Here is a 15,066-nt window from a genome sequence, read left to right on the forward strand (position 1 = left end):
TAAGACTGTGAGCCCCCCGTGGGACAACCCGATCTCCTTGTAACCTCCCCAGCGCTTAGAACTATGCTTTGCACATAGTAAGTGTTTGATAAATGCCATCATTATTATTATTAATAAACGCGATTGAATGAAGAATCAGGAATCAAGAATAGGCGAGAAGCTGTGAGCCCTAGTGGGAAGAGCAGAGGCCGTGGAGTCAGAGGATCTGGATTCAAATCCCGACTCCACCACTTAGCTGCTCTATGACCTTGGGCAACTTAACTTCTGTGCCTCAGTTCTTCATCAGCAAAAAGGGGGTTAAATCTTACTCCCTCCTACTTAAACTGTGAGCTCCCTGTGGGACAGTGATTGGGTCCAACTTGAGTATCTTATATCTACCCCAGCGCTTAGTACAGTGCTTGGCACATAGTAAGCGCTTAAAACCTTAAAAAAGAGAGAGAGAAATTGTGTTTAAGCACATTCAATTAGTAATTGGTCAGAAATAGCTTTGGGCCCAGATTCTGCTTCAACTGTTTGCTGTATAGTTCCACTGTTTTAAGGTAAATACTTTGAGCCCGTTGTTGGGTAGGGACCATCTCTACATGTTGCCGATTTGTACTTCCCAAGCACGTAGTACAGTGCTCTGCACACAGTAAGCACTCAATAAATATGAATGAATGAATGAATGAATGAAGATATTGAAGTAGCTGAAAGTTTTTCCTTTTTCATTATACAGTATAACCCAAGTGTAGCTTGTTGCAGCTGCTGATGAGCCATTTTCTCTGTTACAGGTGTCAGCTGTGATGCATGTTTAAAAGGAAATTTTCGAGGTCGCAGATACAAGTGTTTAATTTGCTACGATTACGATCTTTGTGCATCTTGTTATGAAAGTGGTGCGACGACAACAAGGCATACAACTGACCATCCAATGCAGTGCATACTAACAAGGGTAGATTTTGGTAAGTGATCGATACAATTTCTAATGAGATTTAATGTTCAGAGATTGGAGAAAAAAAAGCCAGGCATTTATTAAAACTTACATTCAGCAGCAAGCTGAAGCCACAAATACATCAAGCCCGTAGTAATCATAAATTGGTGTGAAATGGGGGCTTGGTTTAGGAGGAAAAAAAATACGTTCATGATTAAAGCAGGATTTGAAGAAAAAAGAGAATTAGTCCATCTTTTTCCATAGTGATTGGAATCCATGAGCAGAGCCAGCTTCTTCAGGCTGCGCATCCTTCTCTTAGAGGCAGAGGGAAGTCACAGAGATCAGAACAGCTGGGTATTTATTTTTCAGCCGTGTGTGGACCAGGAAACATGTCTACTGGCTCTTAAATGGTACTCTCCCAAGTGCTTAATGCAGGGTTCTGCCCACAGTAGGTGCTCAATAAATACCTCTGGTTAATTGATTAAAACCACATCAGTAGCATGGATAACAAGGTACAGGGCTATCATCTCACTTAGTCATCATAAAAGTTTTCAGGTGACACAGTCAGGGACTGATACTCCAGGCTATGAAGTTAGCCACTAGGTGGAAAGACTAGACGTAAAATTTAAACTTCCAGACCTGACACAGGACACTAGAAGAGGCTTCCAATTTACCCAGTATTATAGTGTCACAGACTAGAACTGAGAAGCAGAAGAAGAGCAAATGGGGTAAGGTACAAAGAAGAAATCCTCCCAGTTTGGCCTTTCTGCTCTAGGACTGCCACTGTTTTAAAAACTGTGCTTTTGTATGGCTTGAGAGCAAATGTTTTTGGGTTTTTGTAACATTAGTGGAGACACATTCCAACCTGAGGCATTTGTAGTTAAGCGACAGGAGTCATCTAACTTGACAAATTAGCCTCCTTTATGGCACTAGCTTTGGAAGCACAGGTAATGAGGGAGCCCAGGGGAAATAGAAAAACAATGTAAAAAGTCACTATGGGGATGAAAGGGAGATTAGGAGAGTAATAATAATGGTGATATTCGTTAAGTGCTTACTATGTGTCAAGCACTGTTCTGAGCCCTGGGGTAGATACAAATTAGTCAGGTCGGACACAGTCCCTGTCCCACGTGGGGCTCACGGTCTTAATCCCCATTTTCATGATGAGGTAACTGAGGCCCAGAGAACTTAAGGGATGTTCCCACGGTCACACAGCAGACAAGGGGCAGAGGCAGGATTAGAACCCAGGGCCTTCTGACTTCCAGGCCGTGTTGTACCCACTGGGTCATGCAAAGCAGAGAAGAGGAACTCACTGCGTCCACCCCAGCAGGAACAGCCTGGTGATGCAAAACTCCCCTTTCCTATCATGGAACCTCTCAGACTCAGATAAAGATTTTAACGTAGCTTATTACCCTTTCTGTATGATTGAGAACACAATTCTGGATAAACAGTAGTAAAATAGGAGAGTCAGTTTAGTTCAGGATCCAATTACCCTTTAATTAACATAGGTCTTAGGAGAAAACTGGTTTTGACTATTTCACAGTTTTCAGGGACTAATGGTATCGTACATCCAGGATGGTTCCATTTGTGAAAGCGCCTCCTCAGGCCTGTTGAATGGATTTTATAGTATCCAGGAACTTTAAAGCACTATCACTAATCTCCCTCCTGGCTAACTGAGAAGCTGTGGGGCCTAGTGGAAACAGCACAAGCCTGGGAGTCAGAAGGGCCTGGGTTCTAGTCCCAAGTCTGCTCCTTGTCTGCTGTGTGACCTCAAATAAGTCACTTCACTTCTCTGGGCCTCAGTTCCCTCATCTGGAAAATGGGGATTAAGACTGAGCCCCATGGGGAACATGGATTGGGTCCAAGCTGAGTAGCTACCCCAGCGCTTAGTACAGTGCCTGGCACGAGGTAAAGCACTTGACAGATACCATTAAAAAAGGCTCATTTCCTCAGCCTGATAAATGAATGGCTCGTGACCAGGAAGGAGAGGAGAGACCAGAGATTTATTTCAGTGTCTCCAGAAGGCATGAGCACTTCACTTCTCCAGGCGAAGGAGACTAGACCTGTAGGAGCAGGAGTGGGGGGAGATGTGGAGAAAGCAGGCTTCCTTAGTTCTTCCAGTGTAAGCATGCTTTGGAACCAGATCTCGGAGATTTGGGTCCCAGGACCCCGGGTGGCAAATGGTGGCCACTTCTCCCACTGCCTTTCCTGAGCTCCAGCTTTGTCGAGCACCTTGGAGTCATATATATGTTTTCTCCCTTTCCCTCCCAAAGGACTGCATTCCTATCCTTCAGTTTTAAATGGTTTAAATTTTAAGCCATAGGTTCCACCAGACCATAAGCTCTTTGAGGGCAGGGATCTTGTTTGCTTAGGCTGTTGTCCTCTCCTAGGTGTTCAGTACAATGTTCCGTGCCCGGTAAATGTCAAGATGACCCTTAAAATGGCACAAAGAAAAAGATCTCAAACCTCTTCCTTCAGCTGTCATCAGCTCTTCAGTATCTCAAATGGAAATCAATCAATCACTGGTATTTGTTGAGAGCTTACTGTCCCCATCCCACATGAAGCTAGCTGTCCAAATAGGAGGGAGAATAGGTACTGAATCCGCATTTTACAGATGAGGAAACCGAGGCCCAGGGGAGTGAAGCGACTTGCCCAAGATCCCACAACAGGCAAGTGGCAGAGCAGGGATTATTATTATAATAATAATAATACTTGCTGAGCTCTTACTACGTGCCAAGCACTGTTTTAAGCATTGGGGTAGAAACAGGTCCAGGGGAGTGAAGCGACTTGCCCAAGATCCCGCAACAGGCGAGTGGCAGAGCAGGGATTATTATTAATAATAATAATAATAATAATACTTGCTGAGCGCTTACTATGTGCCAAGCACTGTTTTAAGCATTGGGGTAGAAACAGGTTAATCAGGTTGGACACAGTCCCTGTCTTACATGGGGCTCACACTCTAATCCCCATTTTGCAAATGAGGTAACTCGCACTCTTATCCCCATTTTGCAGATGAGGTAACAGGCACAGAAGAGCTAAGTGACTTGCCCAGGTCGCCCAGCAGACATGTGGCGGAGCCGGGATTAGTGCAAGCTCGGGGGGCGTGAGAGAAGAGTGTGGATAAGTAGGAAGGGGAGAGCTCGCCCTGCTTTGGGGCAGCAACAGCGAAGAGGGAGAAGGCGGAAGGCAGGGTTGCCCTCCTTCGTTCGAGGCATGCCGACCGTGAGCAGCATGGCAAAGCAGCTAGAGCCGGTGCCTGGGAGTCAAAAAGTCATGGGTTCTATTTCCGACTCCACCACCTGTCTGCTGGGTGACCTTGGGCAAGTCACTTCACTTCTTTGGGCCTCAGTTCCCTCATTTGTCAAATGGGGATGGAGGCTGTGAGCCCCACGTGGAACAGGGACTGTGTCCAACACAATTTGCTTGTATCTACCCCAGTGCTTAGTACAGTGCCTGACACCTAGTAAGCTCTTAACAAATACCAATATTATTATTATTATTATAATTATGAGCAACAGGCTCCACGCCGAGCCATGTTAAACTTCGATATGCTCCTCTTTGGACTACTAACACCCAAGGGCATGCATTAATTCATTCATTCAGTGTTTGCCATATAGTAAGCGCTTAACAAGTACCATAATTAGTATTATTAATCATTCTCAACCCCCGGGGAGGAGCCTCAGAGAAGATACAGAGTTTGGTGTGAAAAGCTGTATTCATTTAGGCGGTCAGCTCCTTGTGGTCAGGCTACGTTTCTTCCAACTGTTTTATATGAAACTCTCCCAAGCACTTGGTACAGTGCTCTGCACAAAGTAAGTGCTTAATAAATGTGATTGATTGATTGATTAGGGGAGAGGGGTGCCGTGTTCCCCTGACAAAAAGGTGGGGGTTTTTTGGGTTTGGTTTGGGTTTTTTTGATCCTGAATGGAGTTCACCAGTGCATCCTTTTCTTTTGTCTTTCCAGATTTATACTATGGTGGGGAAGCCTTCTCAGTAGAGCAGCCACAGTCTTTTACTTGTCCCTATTGTGGAAAAATGGGTTACACGGAGACATCTCTTCAAGAACACGTGACTTCTGAGCACGCAGAAACATCAACCGAAGTGGTAAGCGGGAAGCACTACCTTTGGGAAGATTTGCTCTTCACTCTGTCACTCCGCCTGGAGGATAGGAGGGCTGTGATTTAAATGGTTTGTTTTCAGACACTCTTCCTCACCAAAATGAAATCCTCCGCGTCATTAGCTGGGTTGATAAACTAAGGCCCAGAAAGGGCAAGAACTTGAACACACTCACCAACTCTAAATCAACAACAACAAAAAAACACTGGTAGAATCGGGCCTCCTGTGACGACGCACTACACTGCACATATATAAGCTGCTTTGTAGTTCCTTGGTGTGGAGAGAAGCAGTGTGGCTCAGTGGATAGAGCATGGGCTTGGGAATCAGAAGGACCTGGGTTCTGATCCCGGTTCCACCACCTCACCTGCCTGCTGCTTGACCTTGGACAAGTCACTTTTTCGTTGCCTCATCTGTAAAACGAGGATAAGGGTGTGAGCCCCATCTGGGACAGGGACTGTGTCCAACCCAGTGAACTTGTATGTACCCCAGCATTTAGAACAGTACTTGGCTCATAGTAAGTGCTTAACAAGTACCGCAGTTACTATTACGATGATGATTTCGCGCTTAACAAGTACTATAATTATTATGATGATGATAATTTAGCACATGAAGTGTTTAAATATCTGGCCAAATAGACATCATTCTACCGAACCAACCTGCAGTGGTGAAATACCTTTGGTGTCGGCCCGCAGGTCAGGTCATTCGTTCATTCAGTCGTATTTATTGAGTGTTTACTGTGTGCAAAGCACTGTACTAAGCGCTTGAGAGAGTGTAGTACAATGGTGACAGACACTTTCATTATCTGAGGCAGCTGTTGAGTCCCTGAGACCAAACCTGGCTTCCAGAGGCTCATGTAGTTGGTGTAGAGGGAGGAGCAAGCAGGTGAGGAGGCTCACCAAGCCCCCTTGAGAAGCTGCCCATCCTAGGAGAAAGAACTCGATCCTGGGAGTCAGAGGACCTGGGTTCTAATCCTGCCTCCGCCACTCATTTGGCAAGCAGTAAGGATTTAACAAATAACACAATTTCTTTACTTATTATTGGTGATCTGCAGACCCGTTCTGATCCGGCTCCATGGCCCCCTGACTGAATCCACTTGTCTGCTACGTGACCTTGGGCAAGTCACTTCACTTCTCTGGGCCTCAGTTCCCTCATCTGTAAAAATGGGGATTAAGACTGTGAGCCCCATGTGGGACAGGGGACTGTGTCCAACCCAATTTGCTCATCTCCATGCCAGTGCTTCGTACGGTGCCTGGAATATAGTAAGCGCTTAACAAATACCACAGTTGTTGTTATTATTATTCCTAAGCTCCAGCCTAGCCTGGCCTTCCCTGCCAACCTCAGGCCCGTTTTAGCTCTGCCCATTTTGGCACATGGGACTGAAGAGGTCAGAACCAGATTGGCACCTGAGTCCGATGCCTCCCGATCTATTCTCAGGCTCGTAAATGGGAGAGGGCCAGCTCCACGGAGACCCTGAGAGCTATTTGTAGCTTTCGGATCTTAGGATCTCGCTAAACCTGAACTTTGTGTAGTGGAGTGGAGGAGCCGGAATTAGAACCCATGACCTTCTGGCTTCCAGGCTCTGGTCGCTGTGCTGTGCTGCTTCCCTCCTGGGGCTGGACAGAACCTCCCATTCCCCCCAAGTCTTAATGATAACTGGGGTATCTGTTCAGTGCCAGGCCAAGCACTGCCCTAAGTACCGGGGTAGATGCAGTGTAAGCAAATCAGTCACAGTCCCTATCCCACATGGGGTTCAGAGTCCAAGAGAGAGGGGAATGGGCATTGAAACCCCATTTTACCAGTGAGGAAACCGAGGCACCGCAAATTTAAGCAAATTGCCCGTGATCACTCGGCCAGCGAATGGCAAAGCCAGGATTAGAAGCCAGCCCGTGAATGTCACAGTTGGATTACTTGAGGAAAGAGTTGACTCTGAGATCCTAACAGAGCTGTGCGCACAGAGTCTGACCCAGCATCTGTTTCCAAGAGGCTTGGGTGGGCTCAGTCTGGGTGCACCATCTCCTCTCCGCCCCACAAGAAAATTCATTCCACGGTTGTGGCCAAAGCAGTCGAGACCTCCTGAGTTCAGCTGAGACTCCCAGAAACGCAAGGCGATGGGATTCGCTCAATTCCAAGAGGTCAGTCCCGTCAGTCCCTCACTCGTTAACTTTCCGTTAACTTGTTCAGAAAACATTGCCATTGTAGAGTGAGAGAGTCCTGAAAGATGATATTCCCATTACCACGGGGTCTGAACAGGATTGAAGCAATTTGATTATCCTCAAATCCTTGACTGGTAAACGGGCCTTCCCCGAGATTCCTCACCCTTAACTGGGACAAGTTAAATCTACAGTATAGCTTCCTGTGTTCCATTGGGTTAACTCAATTTACTCGATTTCTAATGGTCCGGAAGGAAAAGAGACTTTCATCTCCCCGATGACCGGCTTTTGGTCTTCGATGGCTTTGCCGGAGCCTTTACCAAAAGGGAGTGTTTTATTTAGACTGCTCCCAGAGCAGGAGGGGTTTTTTTTGGTTTTTGGTTGGTTTTTTTTCGTCTCCTGAAACATTTTTTTCCTCCCTCTCCATACACACGAGCCATTCCTTGGTGCTATTCCGTGGGGGATGAGGGAAATAGACACCTTCCTGCAGGTGGGGTTTGCTTGTTGGAGACCAGCTAAAGCCATTTTTTAGGTGGTGATTTGGGCAGACACCCAGCTGTGTATTGCAGGCACTACATTTTTTTTTTATGGTATTTGTTAGGCGCTTAGTATATGCCAGGAACTGTTCTAAGCACTGGGGTAGATACAAGCTAATGAAGTTGGACACAGTGCCTATCCCACAGGGGACTCACAGTCTTAATCCCCATTTTTCAGATGAGGTCACCGAGGCCCAGAGAAGTGAAGTGACTTGCCTAAGGTCCCTCAGCGGGCAACCAGCAAAGCCGGGATTAGAAGCCAGGTCCGTCTGCCTCTCCGGCCCGGGCTCTATCCACTAGACCATGCTGCTTCTCTTGACAAATCCGCTGTGGAGAATGCATATTTTTAGAGCACGCCTGGACGCCAGCCACATGGCTGGAGACCAGCCTTTGCTTCCGCCATGATGGGGCTGTCTTCCCCGGAGACAGGCGCATATTGTCAGAATGTATTCAGGGAATTTGGGAATGTTTTTCAACCATTATATGGAGCGAACTTGTGCGAAGAGACAGAACCGAGTGGACCTGTCTTGTTTTGTGTAAATTTAAGTTCCTCATCTCTGCAAAGGCTGGTTGCAGCAATGGTTGTACCTCGTGCTTACTCCCTCCGGGAAAAGACAAGAAGAAGGGGCCTGTAAAACTATCAAGCTGTGTGGGACAGGCCTCCAGGATGCGTTTCCCAGACTTGGTACATTGGAGATCCTTCTGTGCCATATACTTTGTTCACGTGGGGAAAATCTGGAGTTGGCACAGGAAACCATAAGCTTGTTGTGGACAGGGAATGTGTCTTATTGTTATATTGTACTCTCCCAAGTGCTTCATGCAGTGCTTTGCACACAGTAAGCGCACAATAAATGCAATTGAATGAATGAATGAATGAAACTGAAAAAAAACAGGCCAGGAGAAGGGCTTTCTCGGCATCCTTATTGGGCAGCTCTTTTCTCGCACTGATTCTAGCTCTCGGGAGTGATCTAACCAGGATGTCACTTTAGGGGAACAGGGGCCCTAGGCCCTCTGAAAAGGATCTAATCCGGGTTGAACAATCTCAGGCCTTCCAGCATTGGTCACCCAGCACCAACAGAGGAAGGAAATGTTTTATTTGGAAGGCTCTCAATGGAATGTAACTTGGATCCGAAGTCTGTCTTCCTCTGGGTGCTCTCTGCCTCCTTGATTCCCTCCTAACCAAAGAATGAATTAGTCTAGAACAAATGCCTGAACACACAGTATGTGTGGGTGATAGTAGTTAGATATTGTACTTTTCTGGGGTTTGTGTTAGGTGACCCTAATTCACGCCACTTTGCAAACTGTTAATAGTACAGTTTATTGTCCATTCAGGTATCGAGTTCCTTGGCGAAAGAAGCGGCATGACTTAGTGGAAAGAGCCCGGGCTTCGGAGTCAGGGGACGTGGGTTCTAAATCCCGGCTCCGCCACTCGTCTGCTGCGTGACCTTGGGCAAGTCACTTCACTTGTCTGTGCCTCAGTTACCTCATCTGTAAAATGGGGATGAAGACTGTGAACCCCACGTGGGACAACCTGATCACCCTGTATCAACCCCGGTGCTTAGAACAGTGCTTGGCACATAGTAAGCGCTAAACAAATACCATAATTATTTTTATTATTACTTGGCTTCTCGTAATTCTAATATGGTGCCCTTTCTGACCTCTTTTTTACCCTTGCCATTCTTTAATAGATATGGTGTATTTAATGGCACTTCAAAGTGACGTCACCCAGTGACATTCATGTGCGTGAAGTCTTAAACACCCTGGGGGACCAACAGTAGAGGAGCGTCATGTTCTACTGGAAAGAACCCGGGCCTAGGAGTCAACAGGACCTGGATTCTAGCCCTGGCTCCACCACCTGTCTGCTCTGTTCTCCGATTGGCCCTTATACCTCGCTTTCATAGCAACTGCCCCACACTCCTTTGCTCACCCCCTGCCTTGACCCAGGGCAATTCACTAGTGGGAGACATCCCCTCTGGGAATGCTACATTCCAGAATCTAGCCCCTCTCTCGCATTACGGAGCCAGAGTGACCAGTTCCGCCAGCCAGAGTGACCAGTTCCGCCAGTCGACTGGCTCAGCTGCTGGCTCGCTCTCAGCTCTAGGAGCTGTCCCCCTGTCTCCACTGCCTTACCTGCCTGGGCCGCCTCCCCCCCGACACACACACACTGCTAAGCACTTGTGCTTTTCACACAGTGAGCGCTCAATACATGTAATTGAATGAATGAACTCAGCCACTGAATCTGTGGAAAGCATTAAAGACTCCATTGTAGGTCATGATGTGACTTTTTTAACGATATTTCTTTAGTGCTTACCATCGGGAGTTTGCACCAAAACCGTAAGCTCGTTGTGGGCAGAGAATGTCTTATTTATTGTTATATTGTACTCTCCCAAGGGCTTTGGAAATGCTAAATGCTCAGTAAATACTATTGAATAAATGAAAGAATGCCAGGCACTGTTCTAAGCACTGGGGTAGTTACAAGGAATTCAAGTTGGAGACAGTCCCTCTCCCACATGGGGCTCACCGTCTTAATCCCCGTTTTACAGATGAGTTAACTGAGGCCCAGTGAAGTGACTCTCCCAAGGTCACGCATCAGACAAGTGACGGAGCAGGGATTAGAACCAGGTCCTTGTGACTCCCGGGCCCATGCTCTATCCATTAGGCCATGCTGCTTCTCAAAGACTTTCCAGATCTTTCCTTCTAAAATCAATAGTATTTATTGAGTGCTTACTACGTGCAGAGCACTGTACTAACCCCTTGGGGGAGTACAAAATAACAGAGTTGGTAGAAACGTTCCCTGACCACAGTGAACTTACAGCCTAGAGGGGAGGCAGACATTAATATAAATAAGTAAATTACAGATATTTACGTAAGTGCTGGGGAGGGGGGGATGAATAAAGGGAGTGAGTCAGGGCAACACAGAAGAGAGTGAGAGATGAGGAAAAGAAGGTTTGCTTAATCAGGGAAGGCCTTTTGGAGGAGATTTGCCTTCAGTAAGGCTTTGAACTTGGAGAGAGCAATTGTCTGTCAGATATGAAGAGGAAGGGTGTTCCAGACCAAGAAGCAGGGTGTGGGCGAGAAGTCCGTAGCAATATAGATGGGATCAAGGTACAGTGAGTACGTTGGCATTAGAGGAGCAAAGTGTGCCAAGCTGGGTTGTAGGAGCGGGCGAGGTGACTGAGTGCATTAAAGCTCATACATGGTAAAGAGTTTCTGTTCATTGGGGCGGTGTATGGACAACCACCGGAGGTTCTTGAGGAATGGGAAAACCTGGCAATCCAGGCAACAGAATGAAATACAGGCGGGAGAGTGGAGAGAAAAGAGGCAATCCTTTTTTTTTGACCTGTTGAGCCCACTCCCCCCCATCTTTGGTCTAGCAAGACAAAGATCGCTTTGCATCATGGTCCAATGTTTCCTCCTGATTTTCGTTGCCCCTTGAACAACTTCCCTAGTTGCCCCTCTTGGCAAGCATTAAAATCCTCTCAAGGAGACAAGGTCTCTCGGAAGGTGCACTTCAGCGAGGCCGTTCACCAGCTAGCGGCCAAAGCAGTGGGAGAAGTAAGATGCTAATGAAATCATTCCAGCCAGTCAACCTGACTTTAAACCTCAGGAGACTGTGAACAAAGTTCAGGCAGCAATAGAAAAGCAGTGAAGATTTTCTTCCTGCAAAAAGAAACACCAATTGAAAATTAGATCAGTGTAAAAACACATTGTATTGATGAATATAGCCCTTTAGACATAATTTCTAAAAATCCCCATAGGAAAAAGAGCAAGTGGTCACAGGAGCACTTTGCTGTAGAAGCTACTGATGGTGAGATTTTTATCATTATGTGAGAAGGAGCGATAATAAAAAATAGTAATTTAAAATGGGGATTAAGATGCCAAGCCCCATGTGGGACGTGGATTGTCTCCAGCCTGATTATTTTGTATAATAATAATAATTGTGGTATTTGTTAAGCGCTTACTGTGTACTGTACTAAATGCTGGGGTGGCTACAAGGGAATCAGGTGGGCAGAGTCCCTGTCCCAAATGGGGCTCACAGTATCAATCCCCATTTTATAGATGAGGTAACTGAGGCCCAGAGAAGTGAAGTGACTTGCCCAAGGTCACACAGCAGAGAAATGGCGGAGCTGGGATTAGAACCTATGACCTTCTGACTCCCAGGCCCATGCTCTCTATCCACTACGCCATGGTTGTATCTATCCCAGCATTTACTATAGTGCCTGGCACGTAGTAAGCACTTAAAAACTACTCTTAAAAAATAATAGTGGCATATAACAGCTTCCTATGTGCCATTTCTTGAGTGCTTATTACGTGCTGGACACTGTACTAAGCATAGGGATAGAGACGAGATAATCAGGTCTCACATGGGGCTCACAGTCTAAGTAGTAGGGAAAACAGGCATTGGAATCCCCATTTTCCAGGTGAGGGAACTGAGTCCCAGAGAAGTAAAGTGACTTGTTCACAGTCACACAGCAGGTATATAATGTACTAGAATTAGAAACCAGGACCTCTGACTCCCAGACCTTTGCGCTTTCCACTAGACTACACTGCTATTCTCAAAAAAGACAACGGATAACCTCTTCCCTAAATAGAGCCGCCAAAGAAAATTGTTAAAACTCTGTTCCAGTCGGTTGTTCTGAAACTGGTTTGACTTCCACACCCAGAAGTCGCGGTGCAGTCATCAGCACCTGAGACCCAAACTGTGTCTGTCTGGCCTTTGCCCCCTTTGGCTTCATGCCTTTTTCCTCATATGCTCATCCTCCCCTCCGGGAACTTGCTCACGTGCGTAATGAGCACCATGTTGGCCTCAGTTTCCCAGGGGGACGGTTTGGCTGTCTCAGGGCGAGCGTTACAGTGGTACCTGAAAACGGTAGTTAATGAACGTTCTGCCTTCTGAGTTTGGGACTGGGCGGAGCTTGAAACAGTTGCCAACTTCTCTGTGCCTCTCAGTTTTTCCTGCTGCCCGCTGGGGATAAGACCAGAGCAAAGCGCCAAAATGTCGGTTTCACGTGTTCCTTCCAGCCAGGAGCCTGTGGCTTCCAGCCCTGGCCACTCGGCGGGGTTTCTGTGCATGGCGTAGTGGATAGACTACGGACCTGGGAATCAGAAGGTTAATCCACTTGTCGGCTGTATGATCTTGGGCAAGTCACTTCACTTCTCTGGGCCTTAGTTTCCCTCATTTTTAAAATGGGGAGTGAGACTGTGAGCCCCGTGTGGGACAGGGACTGTGTCCAACCTGATTTGCTTGTATCCACCTCAGGGCTTAGTACAGTGCCTGGCACAGAGTAAGCACTTAACAAATACCATTATTTTTGTTATTATTATTATTATTATTATTATTATTGCCTTCACTGGGGCCTCCAGGAGTTCTGTTTTTGTGGTAAAGGGCTTACTATGTGCAAAGCACTATATTAAGCACTAGATAATCAGATCAGATGATCTCTGTCTCACATAGGTCTCCCAGTCTAGGATATGGGATAACTCAGTCCAACCCGATTTACTTGTATCCACCCCAGCACTCAATACAGTGTCTGGCACATAGTAAGCGCTTAACCAATGCCATTATTATAGAGAAGCAGCATGGTGTAGTGGATAGAGCAGGGGTCTGGGTGTCAGAAGGTCATGGGTTCTAATCCCGGCTCCGCCACTTGTCTGCTCTGTGACCTTGAATAAGTCACTCCACTTCTCTGTGCCTCACTTCATTTATCAAATGGGGAGTGAGACCGTGAGCCCCACATGGGATGGGGACTTTGTCCAACCTGATTTGCTTGTATCCACCCCAGTGCTTAGGACAGTGTCTGGCACATAGTAAGCACTGAAATACCACAGTTATTATTACAGATGAGATCAACCTACACATCAGGCAGAAACTCCTCGCCCTCGGCTTCAAGGCTGTCCATCACCTCGCCCCCTCCTACCTCACCTTCCTTCTGTCCTTCTACAGCCCAGCCTGCACCCTCCGCTCCTCTGCCACTAATCTCCTCACCGTGCCTCATTCTCGCCTGTCCCGCCGTCGACCGCCAGCCCACATCATCCCCCTGGCCTGGAATGCCCCCCCCTCCGCACATCCTCCAAGCTAGCTCTCTCCCTCCCTTCAAAGCCCTACTGAGAGCTCACCTCCTCCGGGAGGCCTTCCCAGACTGAGCCCCCCCTTCCTCTCCCCCTCCTCCCCTTCTGCATCCCCCTGCCTTACCTCCTTCCCCTCCCACAGCACCTGTATATATGTTTGTATGTATTTATTACTCTATTTTATTTGTACATACTTATTCTATTATTTTATTTTGTTAATATGTTTTGTTCTGTTCTCTGTCTCCCCCTTCTAGACTGTGAGCCCACTGTTGGGTAGGGACCGTCTCTATATGTTGCCAACTTGTACTTCCCAAGCGCTTAGTATAGTGCTCTGCATACAGTAAGCACTCAATAAATATGATTGAATGAATGAGGACACAGAGGCCCGGAGAAGTTAGATGACTTGCCCGTGGCCCCGTGGCAGACAAATGGCAGAGCTGGGATTAGAACCCAGGTGCTCTTTCCATTTAGGCCATGCAGCTTCTCAGGGCCCAGGGAGGAACACCCTCATTCCTAATTCGAGCCACACCCCTGGCCACCAATGTCGGGTAACCTGGGTACAAGCCGGATTCAAATTCTGGAGCAGCAGCGAAGAGCCTGCTGAGCTGGTCTTCTTTGCCGTCCCTCTCCTCCCTGACAACCCCAGGGCCAGAGCCCCATCTGGGGTTGGATAGCTGTGGGAGCGAGAGAGGATGAAGCCCCACAGTCTTATATTGTACTGTCTGAGCACTTAGTACTGTGCTTTGCACACAGTCAGCGCTCAATAAATACAATTGAATGAATGACTGGAGAGTAAATTTCCCGCTCCCCTCGCTCTCCCTCCCTCCCCCATCTCCTTCCTCAGCCCTTAGGTACATATATATAAATTGCATATTATAAATTATTCACATTAATGTCCATCTCCCCCTCTAGAATCTTTGTAAGCTAATCGTGGGCAGGGAACTTGTAGACCAACTCTTAGGGAAACAGCATGGCGTAGTGGATAGAGCACGGGCCTGGGATTCAGAAGATCGTGGGTTCTAATCCCGGCTCCGCCCCCCTTTCTGCTGGGTTACCTTGGGCAAGTCACTTCACTTCTCTGTGCCTCTGTTACCTCATCTGTAAAATGGGAGTTGAGACTGAACCCCACGTGGGACGGGGACTGTGTTTTCTGTTTGCTTGTATCCACCCCAGCGCTTAGTACAGTGCCTGGCACAGTAAGTATTTAACAGATACCATAATTATTATTGTTATTACTCTCCCCAGCATGAGAAGCAGCGTGACCTAGTGGTTAAAGCACGGGCCTGGGAGT

At 47.2% G+C, this 15,066-nt stretch overlaps 1 protein-coding gene across 1 annotated transcript in view; it reads left to right on the forward strand.

Moving 5' to 3' along the window:
* Positions 1-15,066, forward strand: part of KCMF1 (potassium channel modulatory factor 1) — an 89,335-nt gene that overhangs the window by 58,360 nt on the left and 15,909 nt on the right. The window contains exons 2-3 of the mRNA XM_038759410.1: positions 771-938; positions 4,869-5,008. Coding sequence (XP_038615338.1) covers positions 771-938; positions 4,869-5,008 — 308 coding nt within the window. The remainder of the gene's footprint in view (positions 1-770; positions 939-4,868; positions 5,009-15,066) is intronic.

The sequence above is a fragment of the Tachyglossus aculeatus genome, chromosome 17 (genome assembly GCF_015852505.1).
Source record: "Tachyglossus aculeatus isolate mTacAcu1 chromosome 17, mTacAcu1.pri, whole genome shotgun sequence".
Classification (NCBI taxonomy): Eukaryota; Metazoa; Chordata; class Mammalia; order Monotremata; family Tachyglossidae; genus Tachyglossus; species Tachyglossus aculeatus.